At 57.7% G+C, this 15,665-nt stretch overlaps 1 protein-coding gene across 1 annotated transcript; it reads right to left on the bottom strand.

Annotated features, from left to right (window-relative positions):
• Positions 1–625: 625 nt before the first annotated feature.
• GRK6 (G protein-coupled receptor kinase 6) lies at positions 626–15,618 on the bottom strand. The gene is made up of 16 exons (XM_084215583.1): positions 15,513–15,618; positions 12,467–12,562; positions 9,884–9,996; positions 9,499–9,576; positions 9,198–9,298; positions 7,882–7,974; positions 7,585–7,648; positions 6,874–7,014; positions 6,007–6,197; positions 5,212–5,249; positions 4,985–5,074; positions 4,690–4,898; positions 4,132–4,269; positions 3,782–3,919; positions 3,508–3,642; positions 626–2,723 (listed from the first exon to the last, which is right to left on the bottom strand). The coding sequence occupies exons 1-16, from the start codon at positions 15,562–15,564 to the stop codon at positions 2,718–2,720; spliced, it is 1,683 nt and encodes a 560-aa protein (XP_084071709.1). The 5' UTR covers positions 15,565–15,618; the 3' UTR covers positions 626–2,717.
• Between the last annotated feature and the right edge of the window lie 47 nt (positions 15,619–15,665).

The raw sequence follows: 15,665 nt of genomic DNA on the forward strand, positions 1-15,665 counted from the left end.
GCCCCGGACCCCAAACCCACCCTGTGTCCCCCACCAGGCTGCCCCCCTTTGACTGCTTCACCCTTGGTGACCGTTGTGACCCTCACCCCGTGTCACCACGCAGGGTCTCCCCTTGGAGGGGCTGTTCCTTGGGCTAAGGAGCAGCACTCTGTGCTGCTACAAGGTTCCCATTCATGGTGGCCCCCCTGAAGCAGTAAGTGACCGTGACCAGATGGCAGCAGGACTCTGTGCTGGCTCCACATCACACCTGGGACAGCCCAGGAGGGGCTGTGCTGGGGAGGGACATGTCCCAGAGGGGACCGCAGCATCTCAACAGCACAAGGCCTCACACCTGTCATGCCCTGACACTGACTCAAAATATGCAGCAAAGACACTGAGGGTCATCTGTGATGCTCAGGGCTCAGCCAGCATCAGCCTTTTTGTCCAGGAGAGCAACTCCAGCCCTTCCCTGCAGGACAGGAGCACCAGCAGAGCCCATGGCAGCCCAGAAACGAGGTCCCCACTCCCCTTCTTACAGCCACCAACCCTGTATGGCCCAGAGCAGCTCCCCCATGACATGAGAGCAATACAAGGCACAGCAAATCTTTACACTTAACAAAAGATTAAAAATTTAAATACTCTCCAACTTTAGTGCAAGGCAAGCAAATGATACCACAGGTCCAAGTAGGTGCTCAGCCCCCCTGGGGGGCCTGGCTCAGAATGAGCAGAGGCAGCAGCACACGCGTGCACGTGTGCACACACACACACACAGGAGGGACAAGTTATTGCTCAGGACACAGCTGGGACAAGTGTACACAAGAGGGGACAGGACAAGCTGAATGGAGAGGTGGGCTGATCCCCACACTGCTCCCCACAGAGGGCTCCTGCCTGTGGGTGCAGGAGCTGTGCTGGCTGCCCAGAACCCCGGGGACACAAAGCTGGTCCCAGCCCACTCACTTCTGGGTCACAGCTCTGCATGACCCCGGGGAGGGACATTCCCTTTATCACAGCTTTGCTCCCTGAGAGCAGGGTCCTTTATGTGTCTGCTCCTCCACCACTGAGCTGGGCCTGGGGATGCCCACACCTCTGGAATGCACAGGTCCAGAGCTGGTGGAACTGCGCTGCCACCACCCTGCAGTGTGCCAGGATCAGACCAACCCTGTGCCTGGGAGTGGCTGGATCCAGCTGTGCCAGTGGTCTGGAGAGGGGCTCGGGATCAGCTCACTGGAGCTGGCAGGAAGTGACACGAGGCAGGAGGCAGCAGGCTCCAGCAGACAGGGACACAAGGACAAGGCAGTGACGCTCTGCTGCCAGGACACGATGGGGGATGCTTTGGCACAGCACTTTCCTGTGCCTCGAGGCTGAGCAATGGACTCCGCTGGAGCCAGGATACCTCAGCACGGCCAGAAAGGTCCAGGAAAGATGATTTAGACACCTCAAGGCACAGAAGGCCTCTGTCCAGGACTCCCTGGAACAAAGCTGGGACAGTCACTCCTCCCATAGGAGGACATTTGTGCCTGTGACAGGGTGGGGGCAGTGCAGGCCCCCACCCATAGACTAAAAACCAACATGTGATATGTACAGACCGACATATACAAATATACATCCAACCTGCAGTGCCACTTCGGCACCGTGGAATGTGTCAGCAGAGCTGCTCCAGCCTGGCCTCGGGCCACGCTGGCACCATCCCTCCCCCTCCTTCCCACCCTGGAGCCGGGACAGGAGCGGCAGCAGCACCAGCACCATCCCAAGTGGCAGATTTGGAAGCGTCCGGGTTTGTCTCAGGGCTTGCCCATGGTCAGAGGCACCTCAACCCGAGTCGTGTGCGGCTGCCAGCCTTGGAATCATCCTCACAGTCTTCACATACAGACGTATAAAACTGTAAACAAATCCACCTTGTAGGGCCACTGCGACCGTGTCCTTCAGGCTGGGCACTCGGGAGAGGCAAGGGGGTCCCAGGGGCTGGAGAACAAGCTGTGCTCTACAGCCGGGTGGGCTCTTCCTCGCTGTCGCTGCAGTTTCCACAACAGTCCTGAAGTCAGAAGGGCAAGGGGAGGGAGGAGGGAGGGAGAGAGGAGCACAGCAAGCAGAGGGTGAGCACGGTGACACAACCCAGCCTAAAGCTGCCCTCTGGCAAGGATGGGCCAGGTTCCCTCCCAGCCTGTGTGCAGGTGAGTTACATGGAGGCAAGGGGCAGGAGGGGACCCCCAGACTGCAGAGGACAGCCCCTGGCAGGCAGACTGGTGAGCACACAGCTGGCTAGCTCAGAAGCTCCAGGGACTGCAGCCACCCAGGGACACAAGCTCAGTGCCAGCACAGACGCTCGGCCCCGCTCAGGGCTCAGCTGGCCACGAGAGCAGCTGAAGCCCTTTTTGCTGAAATGGGAATCTGAGCACGGGGCAATGCCAAACCCTTCACAGTTTCTCAACCCTTCTGTGTGTCCCGGACATCCAGAGAGGAGTGAAGGAAACTTCCCAGAGCCCCCTGGGAGCAGAACTCCCAGCAGCGGCAGTGCAGGGGCAACTTTGGCTCAAGCTGAGGGCAAGGCCTCCCCCACAAAGGCAGCAAGAGCAGGGATGCTGGATTAGTGGCTCAGGGGGCAGTTAGAACAACAAGCAGGTTGTGCTCTGCCAGGGGAAGGGAATAGGCACTGAAGGGTAACACTCCTCTTTCCCAGATCTTGCCATGTCCGTGGGCCACCGGGTATTTCCCTGAGCAGAGCAGCCAGGAGTGACTGCTCACCTCTGGAAAGAGAAAACACGTGGGAAATCACAGCTCAACCCCTTCTACCAACAGCTGCCCATCCTCTGGCAGGTCCTGGCTGCCTCAGGAAGGGCTGGGTATCCCCAGAGCTGGCTCTGGCTAGGGCAGCCCACTGAACTGCAAAGCACAACTCGGAGCTTGCCAAGGAGCAGGAGTCAGCACCAGGTGGCTGAGTGGGTCCAGAGCCAACCATGCTGGAGTCCTACAGCTGCACACAGCTGCTGAGAGGCAGCAGCCCAGGCTTTGCCAGGCCTGGAAAGAAGACAGAGACTGTCCCAGGCAGAGGAAATAGGCAGACAAGCAAGCCCACAGCAGCTGCAAGATGTTTCTGTTTTCCTCATCCCTCAAAAGAGCTGCTCTCTGCCTGGCTCAAGATCTGGCAAAGTGCTCTGGGGAGCCCAGACAGCCCATTCCAAGAACAAGGACTTGTTCAGGGATGGTATTATTCACGTCAGAAGGGAGATGATTAAATATTTTATAGTCTTCAGCATCCCTTTGCCTGGATGATTCCAGCATGTTCAGCCAGGACACTCCTTTCCAGCCCCCTTGACTCCCCCAGCACGGGGAGTGCCAGCCAGACAAGGGCTCCCTGCAGCCTTGCGTGGGTGCCCCTGAAAGCCCTAGGGTCTGGCCACTCAGCACTAGGGGAGACTGCTTGCTGCCCTCTGGTGCCCACCTCCCTGCCAGCCCTGCCTGGCACAGGCAGGAGCAGGATCACTGTTGCTGGGAGACTGGCTGGGGAGGAAAAGCTGGGCACACCCTTACCTGTCTGCTGAACAAGCGCTGGAGTAACCCTTTTTTGGGCTGTGGAGAAGGCTGCCCTTTCCAGTCCAGGTCTGGGGGCACTGTGCCATCTGTGCTAAAGACATTCAGCTCCTTAAAACACTCTGTCTCGATCATCTGGAAGAGGGAAAAGAAGGCTGCAGCAACTGCCACATTGAGCCCATCACTGAGAGCTCAGCAGAGCATGAGAGCAGTGGGGACAGCACAGGGACACTGCCCTCGGCCATGGTGGGCACAAGCAGGAGCAAAGACCCACCTCGTTCTGCCAAGGAATGGGCACACTTCCTGTAGCAAACTTCTGGTAAAAGTCGTTGTCTGTGGGCTCCAGCTCCACCCCTTTCACCGTGGAGAACTGCTCAATGTCCAGCACATCCTTGCAGTAGATGGCCTGGGGCTATGCAGCACAAAGATTGCTCTAATGCCTGGCACCACCTTGATGCCACCACCTCCAACTGTTGCTCATGGCTAAGCCAAGGCCACCTCCCCCTGCAGCCCAGAGCTTGCTGGACCCCTGTTCTGCCAGGTCCAGGGAAGGGGATGGGCCCCATCTCCCTATGCCAGGGCTCCCTCTTCCCTTGAAAAGGTTAGGAACAGATGGGCACTTACATCTGGCTTGAAGGGAGGGTCCAGCATGCCTGCTTCCAGCCTCCTGAAGTTGAGGTGCTTGAAGAGAGGGTGTTCCTTCACTTCCTTGGCCCCAGCTCCTCGGCACCCCAGGCGCTCCAATGGGTCTTTGCACAGGAGCTGTGACACGAAGGAAATCAATGTCCAGGGTGAAGGGTGCTCTGTGCAGCAGCAGCCCTGGGTTCCTGCAGTGTGTTCTAGGGAGAGCACAGGCCTGCTAGGCAGCTGGGCAAGGAATGAAGGCACTTTGAATCCTCCTGCTCTGCCTTATCAGAAACAATGGAAGCTGCTGCATGGAGAAGCCCCAGTGTCTTGCTGCTGCATGCACAGGAGTGGTGGAGTGAAAGGACAGGGCTGCACAGCCATACCATGGTGCAGAGGGAGTGAAGGGACAGGGCTGCAGAGCCATACCATGGTGCAGAGGGAGTGAAGGAACAGGGCTGCACAGCCATACCATGGTGCAGAGGGAGTGAAGGGACAGGGCTGCACAGCCATACCGTGGTGCAGAGGGAGTGAAGGGACAGGGCTGCACAGCCATACCATGGTGCAGAGGGAGCGGGCACAGGGCGAGAACTTCTCCGAGTACTCCTCCTGCACTTCCTTCACCAAGCGCTCCACCTCCTCCCTCTTGATCTTCTTCTTGCGCTGCTGGAAGGGGGACTGGCCCTCGATCATCTCGTACACCAGGCAGCCCAGAGCCCACCAGTCCGGGCTGAACGTGTAGCGCTCGTTCTTCACCACCTCCGGAGCTGCGGAGGAGCAGGGGTGAGGGATGTGTGAGGGCAGGGAGAGCACGTCTTTGGAGCCACTTTTTGCTTAAAGCAGGGTCACTTACCCATGTAGCCAACTGTCCCCACCCGGCCCTTGATTGTTTGGCCCTCTGGCACATGCACAGCCAGTCCCAGGTCGGAGATACGGATGTGACCTGCGTAGAGGAGGGGACAAGTTAACAGAAGAAAGTCAGGGGGCAATGTCTGAAGCTGCCAAAAACACAGGATAACCCTGGTTCAAGCAGAGTAAGAAAAAACTCAGGCTCACAGCTCCTCTTGACCTTGCACTCACCGTGGTCATCCAGTAATATGTTCTCTGGCTTCAGGTCCCTAGGATGGAAGGGACTTGATTAGCAAGAAGCCTGTTGTCAAAGCAAAGGACAAAGCAACAGCCACACCTCAACAAGTCACAGATAAGCAACTTTAGGATGCAATGCCCCTGCCTCAGGCACACAGATAACTTTCCCCTCTGTCCCAGAGCTGACCCTGCAAACTCTCCCCTCCTGGGCAGAGAGGTGGAACACAACAACCTTCAACCCACTGCAGTCAGCCTGAGGATGGTTCCCTCTTTGCAAGTGCAGAACTCAGTATGGAGCAGGCCACACAAGTGAGAAGGAGCAGAGGCTTCTCTTCTTAAACTGCTCTGGGGCAAGGAAGGACCAAAGGGACTTCCTGGCCAGTGTTTAGCCAGGCTATCCTAACACTGCATCACGCCCCTGTGAGTACCGTCAATCCACTTGTTTTTCCTCCTCCCCAGCTCTTGAGCACATTGGGGCAGCCTACCCTCCTTTGTTCTAGTGTCAATACTGCCCAGGGAGCTCAGTGCCTGCCCTGAGCCATTCACAGCATGATCACATCCTGTTCTTGGCGATCATTTACCAGCACAAGGAAGCCAAGCTAAGGTCTCCCTTTCTCCCACAAGATCAGCTTTCTGTTCCCAATTCCTCTCACTCAGCTCTGTGCTGCTTTCAAGCCTGAGGTTATTTTGTTGAGCAGACAGACCCAGCTGGGCTGGTAAGAGCAGCAGGAACCCTCTCGCTGCTGCAGACCCTACAAGCTCTCCCAGCAGGGACCAGACAGCACACACCTGTACACAATCCTCTCCTGGTGCAAGTCCTCCAGGCCACAGCAGATCTCAGCAGCATAGAAAGCTGCCCGGGGCTCCTCAAAACCAGCCTCTCCCATGTGGTAGATATGGAACTTGAGGTCCCCTCCATTCATGAGGGTCAGCACTAGGCAGAGAGCATCTTTAGTTTCATATGCATAGGCTAAGCTCACCTGCAATTCAGGGCAGAAAGGCTGTTAGAAGACACAGCTGGAAGAGGGAGGTGCCCACACTCCCATGGACACTTTGCCACCCAAGCAGCCACTCACAGGCTCAGGGCTGGGCCTTTGCCAGCAGAGGAGGAACTGTGTGAACCCAGGGAGGACATGGCAGCACCCAGCAGTCCCAGCACAGCCCCAGCTCTCCTCAGACAGGTAGGACACTTTCCCCAAGCCAAAGCTGCTTCCCCCCATGGGCAGGCAGCACTCAACAGCAACATTGGGGCAGCATCTGATGAACCCTCTGCAAAGGGAGGCTCAGGCTTTCCACACCTCAGTGCACCAAGGCAGAGCTCCCAATCACACAGCTCAGGGCTGGGCTTCTCCCCAGACCATTGTCTGCAGACAGTTCTCACTGTTTACTTGTGCCCTCAAAGTCACAAAGGCACCTGTAACACCAGATGGGTGTTTGGGGCTGACTCTGGGGGCATTTACAGCATGTTGTGGAGGCAGTAAAGGTCCTGCCACACCCCAGCCTTATGAGAGATGTGCAGCCACCAGGACCCTGCACCATGGGCAGAGCCTGCTCCTGCCTCTCCACAGCAGGTGAGGACCACAGAGGTGCCAGGCTGGCTGGTTGGAGGGAGAATCCAGCATTGCAGCAAAGTGAGAGCAATTCCTATGTACTTACTACAAACCTACTGTTCACTTTTTCCAGGATCTGTTTTTCATTCAGGGCCATGGCTTCTCCCTTCCTCTTTTTGATCCGTTTCTTCTCCAGTTTCTTGCAGGCATACATCTTCCCTGTGGCACGCACTTGGCAGGCACACACCTGGAGGGAGGACAAGGCTCAGCACCCTCCCATTCCAGAGTGGGGTCTAGGTTCTGCTCTCAGGAAGAGGCACAGGAAGGCAAAGAAGCCCATTGTCAAAGCAAAGACACAGTGACATCTCCAGATGTTACAGAGAAGCAGGAGCAGCTCTAATGCCTCAAACACCTTTAGCAGCACCATGGCTGGTACCGAGGAAGACAGAAGGCAAATCCATAAACAGAAGGAAGCCTGGCAGGGAGTTTTCAGGAGTGCCCTGTCGAGACACAGGGAACTGACCTGACTCTGCCCTGTTAGCAGCAGGCACCACAGGGCTCGTGCTACCAACCTCACACAGCACCTCCCACAACTCCAGCAGCTGGACAGAGGTGAGCTCCTGCTTCTCAGGGAGAGCTGACAGGTCACACAAGGCCCAAAACACAGCCCAGCACAGAGTCCCCACAGGCAGCAGCACCTGCCTCCAGGTGCTGGAGCAGCTGGTGGCACCCTGATGGCCAACCCAGCTGTGCCTCTGGCAGCAGGCAACAGTGGCTGCCTGGTACCCTGGCTGCAGAGGAAGCAGTGGTTACTCACCTCCCCAAAACCGCCCTTACCCAGCACACGGTACTGGCGGAAAGTGTTTTTGGTCACTGGCTGCCTGTGAGGGAAAGGAAACCAGAGTGAGATGTGAGCAGTGAGAGGGATCCATGCCCTGGCCTGACAGACTGTGGCTCACCAAATCCCTGCCCAACGCAGCCTTGCCTCCCTGTGAGGCAAGCAAGGCTGGGCGCTTGGCTCCTGCCAGGGCCCAGCATGGGAAGGAGCCCCAGGGGCCCTCAGGCAGGCGGTGTGAGGAGGGTGCAGGTTTCCCAGAGGTGAGGGGAGCGTTACCGTTCCAGCCATTTCCACTGCAGGAAGCGGTTGAAGTACAAGCTGTCGAGGTAGTCGGCAAAGGGAGCCACGCTCAGGTAGTCGTGGATAAGCCTAGGAGAGAGCAGAGCCAGCACGGTTCCTGAGAGCTGGTCACAGCCCTGGAAAAAGCCAGCAGCCCCAGGAAAGAGAAGGTGAACAGCCCCCAAAGACTCTGCCATTCCTCACCCAGCATGGTGCAGAATCACCCACATAGCTCCGCTCCATGCTAAGCCTGGTGCAAAAGGAAGGCGCGTTGGAGGTACCACCGTGACAAATGCAGCACCCTGGGACCCGGCTGGCACTGCTAATTGTGGCCTCCTGGCATCAGCCAGGGCTGCAGGACAAAGGGGGACAATGGGACTCTGCAATTGCCCCTCTGCTCACAGGGCAAACGTGCACACAGGCTGTAATCAGCTGCTAGCAACATTCACCACCAGGCGCTGAGCCGTTCACTATCAGATGAATACCCAGCACAAAAGGCCACAGGGGATCCTGCTCCAACGAGCTAACTGCCTTGGAGAGCAGTGCCAGGGCTGCCCAGCGGAGTGAGGAGCCTTAGACACAGTGTCTAGACTGGGAACACGCATCAAGGAGAAGCGGATGGGCTCTCCCCTTTCAGAGCTTGCCAAGAGCAGGCAGGGCCCAGCCCGGAGGCTCTGCATTCAGACACGACACTGGTTACCACACACGGAGCTAACGCTCCCCAGAAGACTGCAGCAAACGTGTTGCCACAGCCCTGCACTCAGTGAGGCAACGCACTCCAGCTACTGTGCAGGGAGGGGTGAGGCTGCAAGCCCGGCTTGCCCAAGAGCTTCCGCTTCACACCCGGAGCCGGGACCTCGGCCACTGCTTCTGCCATGGGAACAGAGGTGACCTTAGACCCCTGCAGAACAGCCAGAGTGACCCAACCACAACAGCCACTGCTGCAGCAGGCAGGACAGGACAGCTGGCACAGACTGCAGCTATGGGCTCAGCTCAGCAGGACCCTACAAGATCCTGGCACAACACTGGGCATAGCATTGGTACAGGGTCTTCCCAAATGGCAGCTCCAGCTGGGAGGACTGACAGAGGTTTCTGCAGCAGCTCGTGGCTCCCAGAGCCCAAGATACCCTTGTGTTCGCTTTCCTGGAGCTGGGCAGCAAACTGCTAGCCCAAAACTCCCCAGGCCCCAGCCTCAGCACCAGCTCTCACTCTCCCAGAGGAAGGGACCACAGGGGACAAGGTGAGTCAGCTGCAGATCATCCCCGTGCCATGTGTGCCCTGCAGGCACAGCACAGCCCAGCCCTCCAACTTACTTAGTGCATTCCTTGAAGAGCTCCTTGGAAGGTTCCTGCTCCAGCCTCTCACAACAGGCATCCACCAGTTGTGAGGGAACTTCAGGCACGTGGTCCTCACTCTGGGGACAAAGGGATGGAGTCAGACATAGGGAGCAGAGCACAAGGATCTGCTTTAGGGTCAGTGGGCAAAGCAGCGTGGCAGCTTGTGAGGTGGTGTGATGGCTCAGCATGTTGGCTGTGGCAGGACATGGGCAATGTCAGCTGCTGGCTTTCCAGCTGTTCTACCCCTGCAGGCAGCAAACACAACCCTTTTACTCACGTTTGGCTTCAAGTACTTTTCAATCAGGTGCTGCCCACATTCCTTCCTCTTCTCATCTGGAGCCACTTCGTACCCTGCCTGGAGAGAGCAGTGTGAGGGGCAGTTGCAGTCAGAAACTCAGCCTTGCTACTGAGCAATAGCTGTGAAGCAGCAACACCCTCTGCCCAAAGTTTCACACGCTTTCCTTGAAAACCAGATCTCCAGCAAACATCTCCCTAAGCAAAGGCCCAGCCCTATCCAGGCACCGACTCACAGGTTTTTTCCTACAGGAAAACCCTATTGCCCAGAAGTACCTGCTGGAGCACCCAGCCAACCAGTTCATGCCCAGGGTGTCAGAAACATCCCTGCCTCCCCCCCAGTGAAGCCTGATGGGCTTTGCTCTTACCACAGCATCCAGGAACTTGACGCAGCGTGCGAGCTCGGGGCGCGTCTCGCAGAACTGCCGGAACAGCATGTGCCCGATGGGCTGCTTCTCGCACAGGCTGTGGTAGTCCCGCTCTGCAAACGAGGAGAAGGTCACCCCAACAAATCCCAAAGGAGCAGTCCCAGCCCAGGCAGCACTGGGGGTACTGTCACTCCTCAGCTGGGCTGCTGAGAGGTGCCGCCAGCCTGAGACTCCCAGGAGAGAGAAGCACACCCAGCGGGACAAGGGACTTTGCTGAGGTTTTACATTCCCCTGTGGAAGACCCTCTTCCCTGAAAGAGGATTGACCTGCTGCTCTGTTCAGCCTGAACCTCTTGTTCCTAGCAAGGGATCTCCATATCTGCTGCTTGCCTAAAGGCTCTCTCCTCTCTCCATAGAGATCAACCAACTACTCCAGACACACAACTTTCCTTGCAACGTGAAGAGCACACCAAGCTTATCTCAAAGCACATCTTCCAAGCCAAGAGTTGTTCTGATGACTCCTTCAAACCACTTGTGTTCCCAAAGGCCCTGCTGGAAGCAGCAGCATCAAAATGGGAGGCACCATTCCCACAGACGCCTTGCTGATGTGAGGCACACAGCAGTCAGAACTCCCCTCTCCACGGGACAGCCACTTGTTCGTACATCAACTCTCGCAGATTCCTCCTACCCCTCTCTGAACTCTGGCAGCCCACGCACAAACGCTTTTGACTATCCAGAGCACTTCCAGTTCTCTGCTTTCTTCCTCCCCTTCCACTCAGGAGACGTCTGATCCCAGGCCAGAACACATTTCTGTGACAGCCACTGCCACCGAGGGCTGGCTGCAGAGCAGATGTGCAGCCACCCAGGGGATCCCAGCACTGGGTACTCCCAGCCTTCCCCTCCCTGTGCAGCAGTTTCTCCCGAGGAAGCTGCAGCTTCCTGAGGGTGCAGCAGAGTGCAGAGCCAGGCGGGCTGTGGTGGGGGAGGAGGTGGCCTCACCAGCTCCGCCGCACCAGCCGGTTTCCTTGTGTCTGCAGGGGAAGGAGTTCCCTTCAGCTGGGGAGGACCAGAATTTGCTGTCCGTGAGATCAGAGGCTTTCAGCTGCCCTGGTCGCTGCCCAGGCTCACACGAGCTTACTCCCTGTGGTTAGGGCACAAAAAGCTTAATTCTGCAATGGGCAACCAGCCCACCGTGCCCACAGTCCTGCCAAGACTCTGGAAAAGGAAAGAAATGCCTTTCCAGAAACTATGAGGTGAAAAGAAGGACACCCCAGCCTAAGAGTGCCCAAGCACAAGGAACAGGGTCATCTCTCCCATGGGAAAACCAAGAGAAACTGCTGCCACCTGGGTCAGAGCACTTCTCTCGTGCGTCTCTGAGGGGAAGTGAGACACGGGCGGTGACAGCCAGTGGCTGAGAGGGACTTGCTTCCCAAATTTTCACAAGGTCACTGTCCTGGATAGCAGGACAGCAGACACAGAGAGCTGGCAAATGGGTGAAGTTCAGCGCTGGAAAACATCATGGCAGCCACAGGAAGGGTGGCTGCAGGCACAGGGTGCACAAAATCTGAGGGAAAGCTCTGCTGAGGGCACTGCAAGTCAAAGAAGGGATTTGGATGGTCAAGATGGGAGCTGCAAGGAGAGCCCAAGCCTGAGCCCTGTTCAGCCCTCACACCTTGCTCCAGAGAGGAAGCCAGCAGCAAATCCAAGGCTGGAGTCATCATACAGTCACATCTGGCTGTGAAGCCAGCCCTGAGAGATGGTGCACAGGTTGTGTGGCAGAGGGAGGTGGGGACAGCCTGCACTGGGCTGCTGTGAACTTGAGGGTTACAGCGCGGATAAGTGAGGTCGAGTTTCTCCAAGTACTACAGTTCCATGGGGCCCAAAGGACTGCCAGGACTGGAAAACCTGGGCAGGGCAGAACTGGGAATTTGAGCTGCAGAAACCTCCCAAACCCATTTGTTTCAGTGACACCTGCTCTGAAACAAGGCCAGTGCTGTGCCACTCTCCAGCTGGCAGCTGAACCCGGATTGAAAACTTAAACAAGCTCTCCTCTTCCCAGGAAGCAAAGCACTTGCACCCTCTGTGCCCCAAAACAATTTCACATGATCTCGGGACCAAGCCTGCTGCACAAACAACATTAAAACCATGAAGAGTACAAAGTACAGAATGAAAATGACAGGCCAAGCCCTGCTCAATGCCAGTTCTCATCCACTCCACACAGCAAGAACACAGTTTGCCTGGGAAGAGCTACTGCTTGAATGTTAGAAGCTGAGGTCTGTGGAGCTGAGCTGAATCCAGCCAGGGAGAAGAGAGAACAGGACCTTTGTTATTTTTGCAAAGTCACCCCAGAGTGACGCTCCAAAACTCTGCAGCATGGAGCAGGTCTGTTTGCACACAGGTGACGTTGCCCCAGGGAAGCTCATCACAGCCTCACAGGTGCGTGGCTACATCATCAGCCACTTACCTGCCCATTATTTTTTCCCTACACTCTGAACCCCAAGTAATCCTGGGTGGGATTTGCCTTGTTCTATGTCCCTGACACTCAGCTTGGGGTGCACAAGTGCCACCGACTCCTGCATCTCACCCAGGGTTTGCCGAAGGTCCTCGCAGAGGCTGATGTGGGGGAACTGCAGCATCTGGCGCCATTTCTTGCTCTTGCCTTTCCGGTTTCCTCCACCACCTGCAGGGCACACAAAATCAATACCATGAGTCAGGAAGCAAAGGTGTCTGACTGCACCCTAGCCTTGCCTCTTAAGTCCAGGCAAGGAAAACAAGACTGATGTGGTAACACCATCTCCTGGTGGGACCAAAGTGTTGGAGCCTCGATTGGAAATGGACAGACCAACCTCTGGCTGCTGAACAAATCCCAGACAAGAACTTGAAGACCTTTCATGATGGAAGAATCCCACCAGTGTCCACAGCCACAGCAGTTCTTGGCTCCCAGGCCTGTCCCCAGCACCTCTGCATAACTAATCACCCCTCCAGGCCATGCCTTGCTTGGTGTGAAACTCTTCCTGCTGCAGTAATGCCACCTACTCATTCCAGACTGCTTACTCCAGGGAGGGGCTCTCACATGGAGGACATAAAGCTGGGAGACAGGAATTCCTGCTCTAATCCTGGCTCTACAGACAACTCGCTACAGTGCCTGGGGCTCATCGCTTCAGTTTCCCACCTCTGAAGTGGGGACACTCCCACCTTTCTCTAGAGATAAGCCAGCCTCAGAAAATCCAGATCCAAGAACCAGGTATTACTCCAGCTTCAGCTGCTGGAGTAAATGCCCAGTGCTGTAGGACAGGGTGGGAAAGCTTCTAGATAGACCAAAAAATTTACATCATAGCAAGCATTAAGTACCGATTGCTGGGATCAGCCAGCCAACCTCCAGGGATTGCTTTCCCAGTGCCAACACACACAATTTCCCACCTCTCTTTGGAAATTCATTAAATCACCCTGCCAAAGTGGTCGGGCCAAGAGTTGGGCTCAAGGCCCGGCCTTCTGAAATCACACAGGGGCTGAACATAATTTATCAGCTCTTGAGAAACACTCTCATAACACTTTCCTCCACTGCAGATGCAGTTCAGCCCCAAACCCCAGACACAGCCCCCTGGCACCCAGCACGGCAGGAGGCCCCGCATGGAGGACCAGGTGGGATGGGGCCGTCCTGGTCAGCCGCAGGTGGTTCCAGCCCCAGCTCCGAGCCCCTGGCACGCCGTGGGTCCCTGCACTGCATCTGCCCCGCAGCAGCAGCAGCTGGGCCGCACGATTGTACAAACTCAGGAAGGAAGTGACTCAAGGGTGAGCAGGGCTGGAAGAAACCAGCGGCGCAGACACCTTCTTGTTAGCCACAATGAAGCGGATGGGGGCAGCGAAAAGAGGGCAGTGGAGGACAGGCCATCCTCACCCCAAGAGAGCTCAAGGAAAGGCAAGAGCAAAGCCCCACAGCACCCGGAGGTTGCATTTCCTTGAGTTGTTTGCTTTGAAAGGAGGCACCAGCGCCCTTCAAGCCGGTTTTCCCCCACCCTCCCAGCACTGCAGTGGGGAGCTGAGCTCCTGCACAGCAACGTCCCAGCACCCCAGGCTTGGGGATGGGGCAAGGGGAGGGCTGCCTCCACCCAGAGCTCAGCAGGAGCAAGCTTCAGGGCTGGGTGATGGATAAGAGCTGGTCTGTTGTCCCTCTGTCAGGGCAAGGGGGACAAGGATCCTTCACCTTCCCTGGGCCAGACCAAACACAGGGCATGGTCGTGCCGTGACAGCAGCTGGAGGTGGTTGTCAGCAGCCCCATAGCACATTCCAGCTCAGCTCTGCACTCCCACACCAGCCTAGGAAGCTCCCAAAAGGCTGGGCTGGAGCTAAGAACCCAGCCCTGTTGGTTCTGGCCTGCAAAGCAGCTCTGTCCTGTCACAGAAGCTGTCTGACCTTACCCCAGCGGCCACCACGGCCACTCAGCCACAGGTGGGAGAGCCAGGGACAGGCAGCATGGAGACCTGTGGCTCTCAGAGCCCAAGAACCACCTGGCACAAGTGGGACACTGGGCTGTTTCTGCCTGCAAACTGCAAACAGGAGCAGCAGTCGTCCAGCACCTCGTGCTGCCTCAGTGCCAAAACTCCATTCCCCAAGGGCACCACAGGAGCCAGTCTCCGGGTCACTCCATGTGGAGCTGGGCCCTGTGCCTGGAGGTCACAAACCCTGCTGCTTGGTTTTGAACCAAACCTTGCCATTGTGAACCAGAACGTCACAGTCCACCACGGCCACTGTGCCAGGAGCACCTACACTTAGCTTAGCCTGGTTTTCGAGCAGCTTGGAAATGTTTCTGCCCGCGCAAATTTAATTTCGCTGCTTTTTGCTCCCACAAATCTAATCTCCAAAGCCCTCTAACTGGATTTCAGCGGGTCTCTCAGGCTCCAGGATGGCTCGGTCTGGCCAACTGCTCACCACAGGGCAGGGAGAACCGTGCTTCCCCACCACATACGTGATTTAATGAACTCTTCGATGCCCGGCCGAAGCGGATCTTCAGTGCGAAGGACCAGGTTCCTGCGTGAGACTTCCCATCCCCTCCTGAGGCTGCTCCCCTGCATCTTCGGGACAGCCGGGCTGCATCCCGCATGGGGGCTGGAATTCAGCGTGGCCCTGAGCAGTGGGAGCGCTGGGGGCCGGCGCAGAGCTCCGGGAGCCCCGCAGATGGGGCCGGGGCTGCTGTGAAGGCGGCGGACGGGACGGGTGGGGCTCCCCGCCGCAGTTTCGGGATCGGCCCGTGTGTGGGAAGCAGCAGTTTACCGGACTGAAATAAACTTTTTTTTTCCTCCTATAGCACACAAAGCTGTCTCTCCGCTGTGCCGGGGGAGCTGGAGCAGCCCCTAGAGCGGGCAAGGCGGGACGCAGATCGGGCGATCTGCACCGGAGAGGCCGCCCGGGACAGAGCTCAGCACCCCCGGAGCGAGCACAGCACCGGGCAACCCCCGCGCCGGACGGGGGAGCTGAATGCCTGTGCCCGGCCCGCGCCGCCACCTCCCCGCTCCCCGCCAAGGCCGCGATGCCCCGGGAGGGACCGCCCCGGCCGAGCCCCGGGGCGGCACCACCGGGGCCCGCAGCTCGGGCCTGCCGCCCCGCCAGCTCCGGTGCCCGGCGCCGCTCACCTTCGCGGGCCTTGAGCAGGACGGTGTTGGCGACGATGTTCTCCAGCTCCATGGGCCCGCGGGCGCCGCCGCCTCCCGCCGGCTCCGCTCCCCGCGCTCGGCCCGCGCCCGCCGCCCCCCGCCGCCGCCGCCGCGCCCCGCCCCCGCGCCCCG

The sequence above is a fragment of the Fringilla coelebs genome, assembly GCF_963513975.1.
Source record: "Fringilla coelebs genome assembly, chromosome: 15".
NCBI lineage: Eukaryota > Metazoa > Chordata > Aves > Passeriformes > Fringillidae > Fringilla > Fringilla coelebs.

What these genes read in the sequence shown, in the direction of transcription:
- GRK6 (XM_084215583.1), bottom strand. Translation starts at nt 15,564, where the DNA reads ATGGAGCTGGAGAACATCGTCGCCAACACCGTCCTGCTCAAGGCCCGC. An exon ending in TCAAGTTCCTGGATGCTGTG is followed by an intron (nt 9,577 to 9,883) that starts GTAAGAGCAAAG and finishes TGCTCTCTCCAG; the next exon opens with GCAGGGTACGAAGTGGCTCC. An exon ending in CAGTGGAAATGGCTGGAACG is followed by an intron (nt 7,649 to 7,881) that starts GTAACGCTCCCC and finishes TTTCCCTCACAG; the next exon opens with GCAGCCAGTGACCAAAAACA.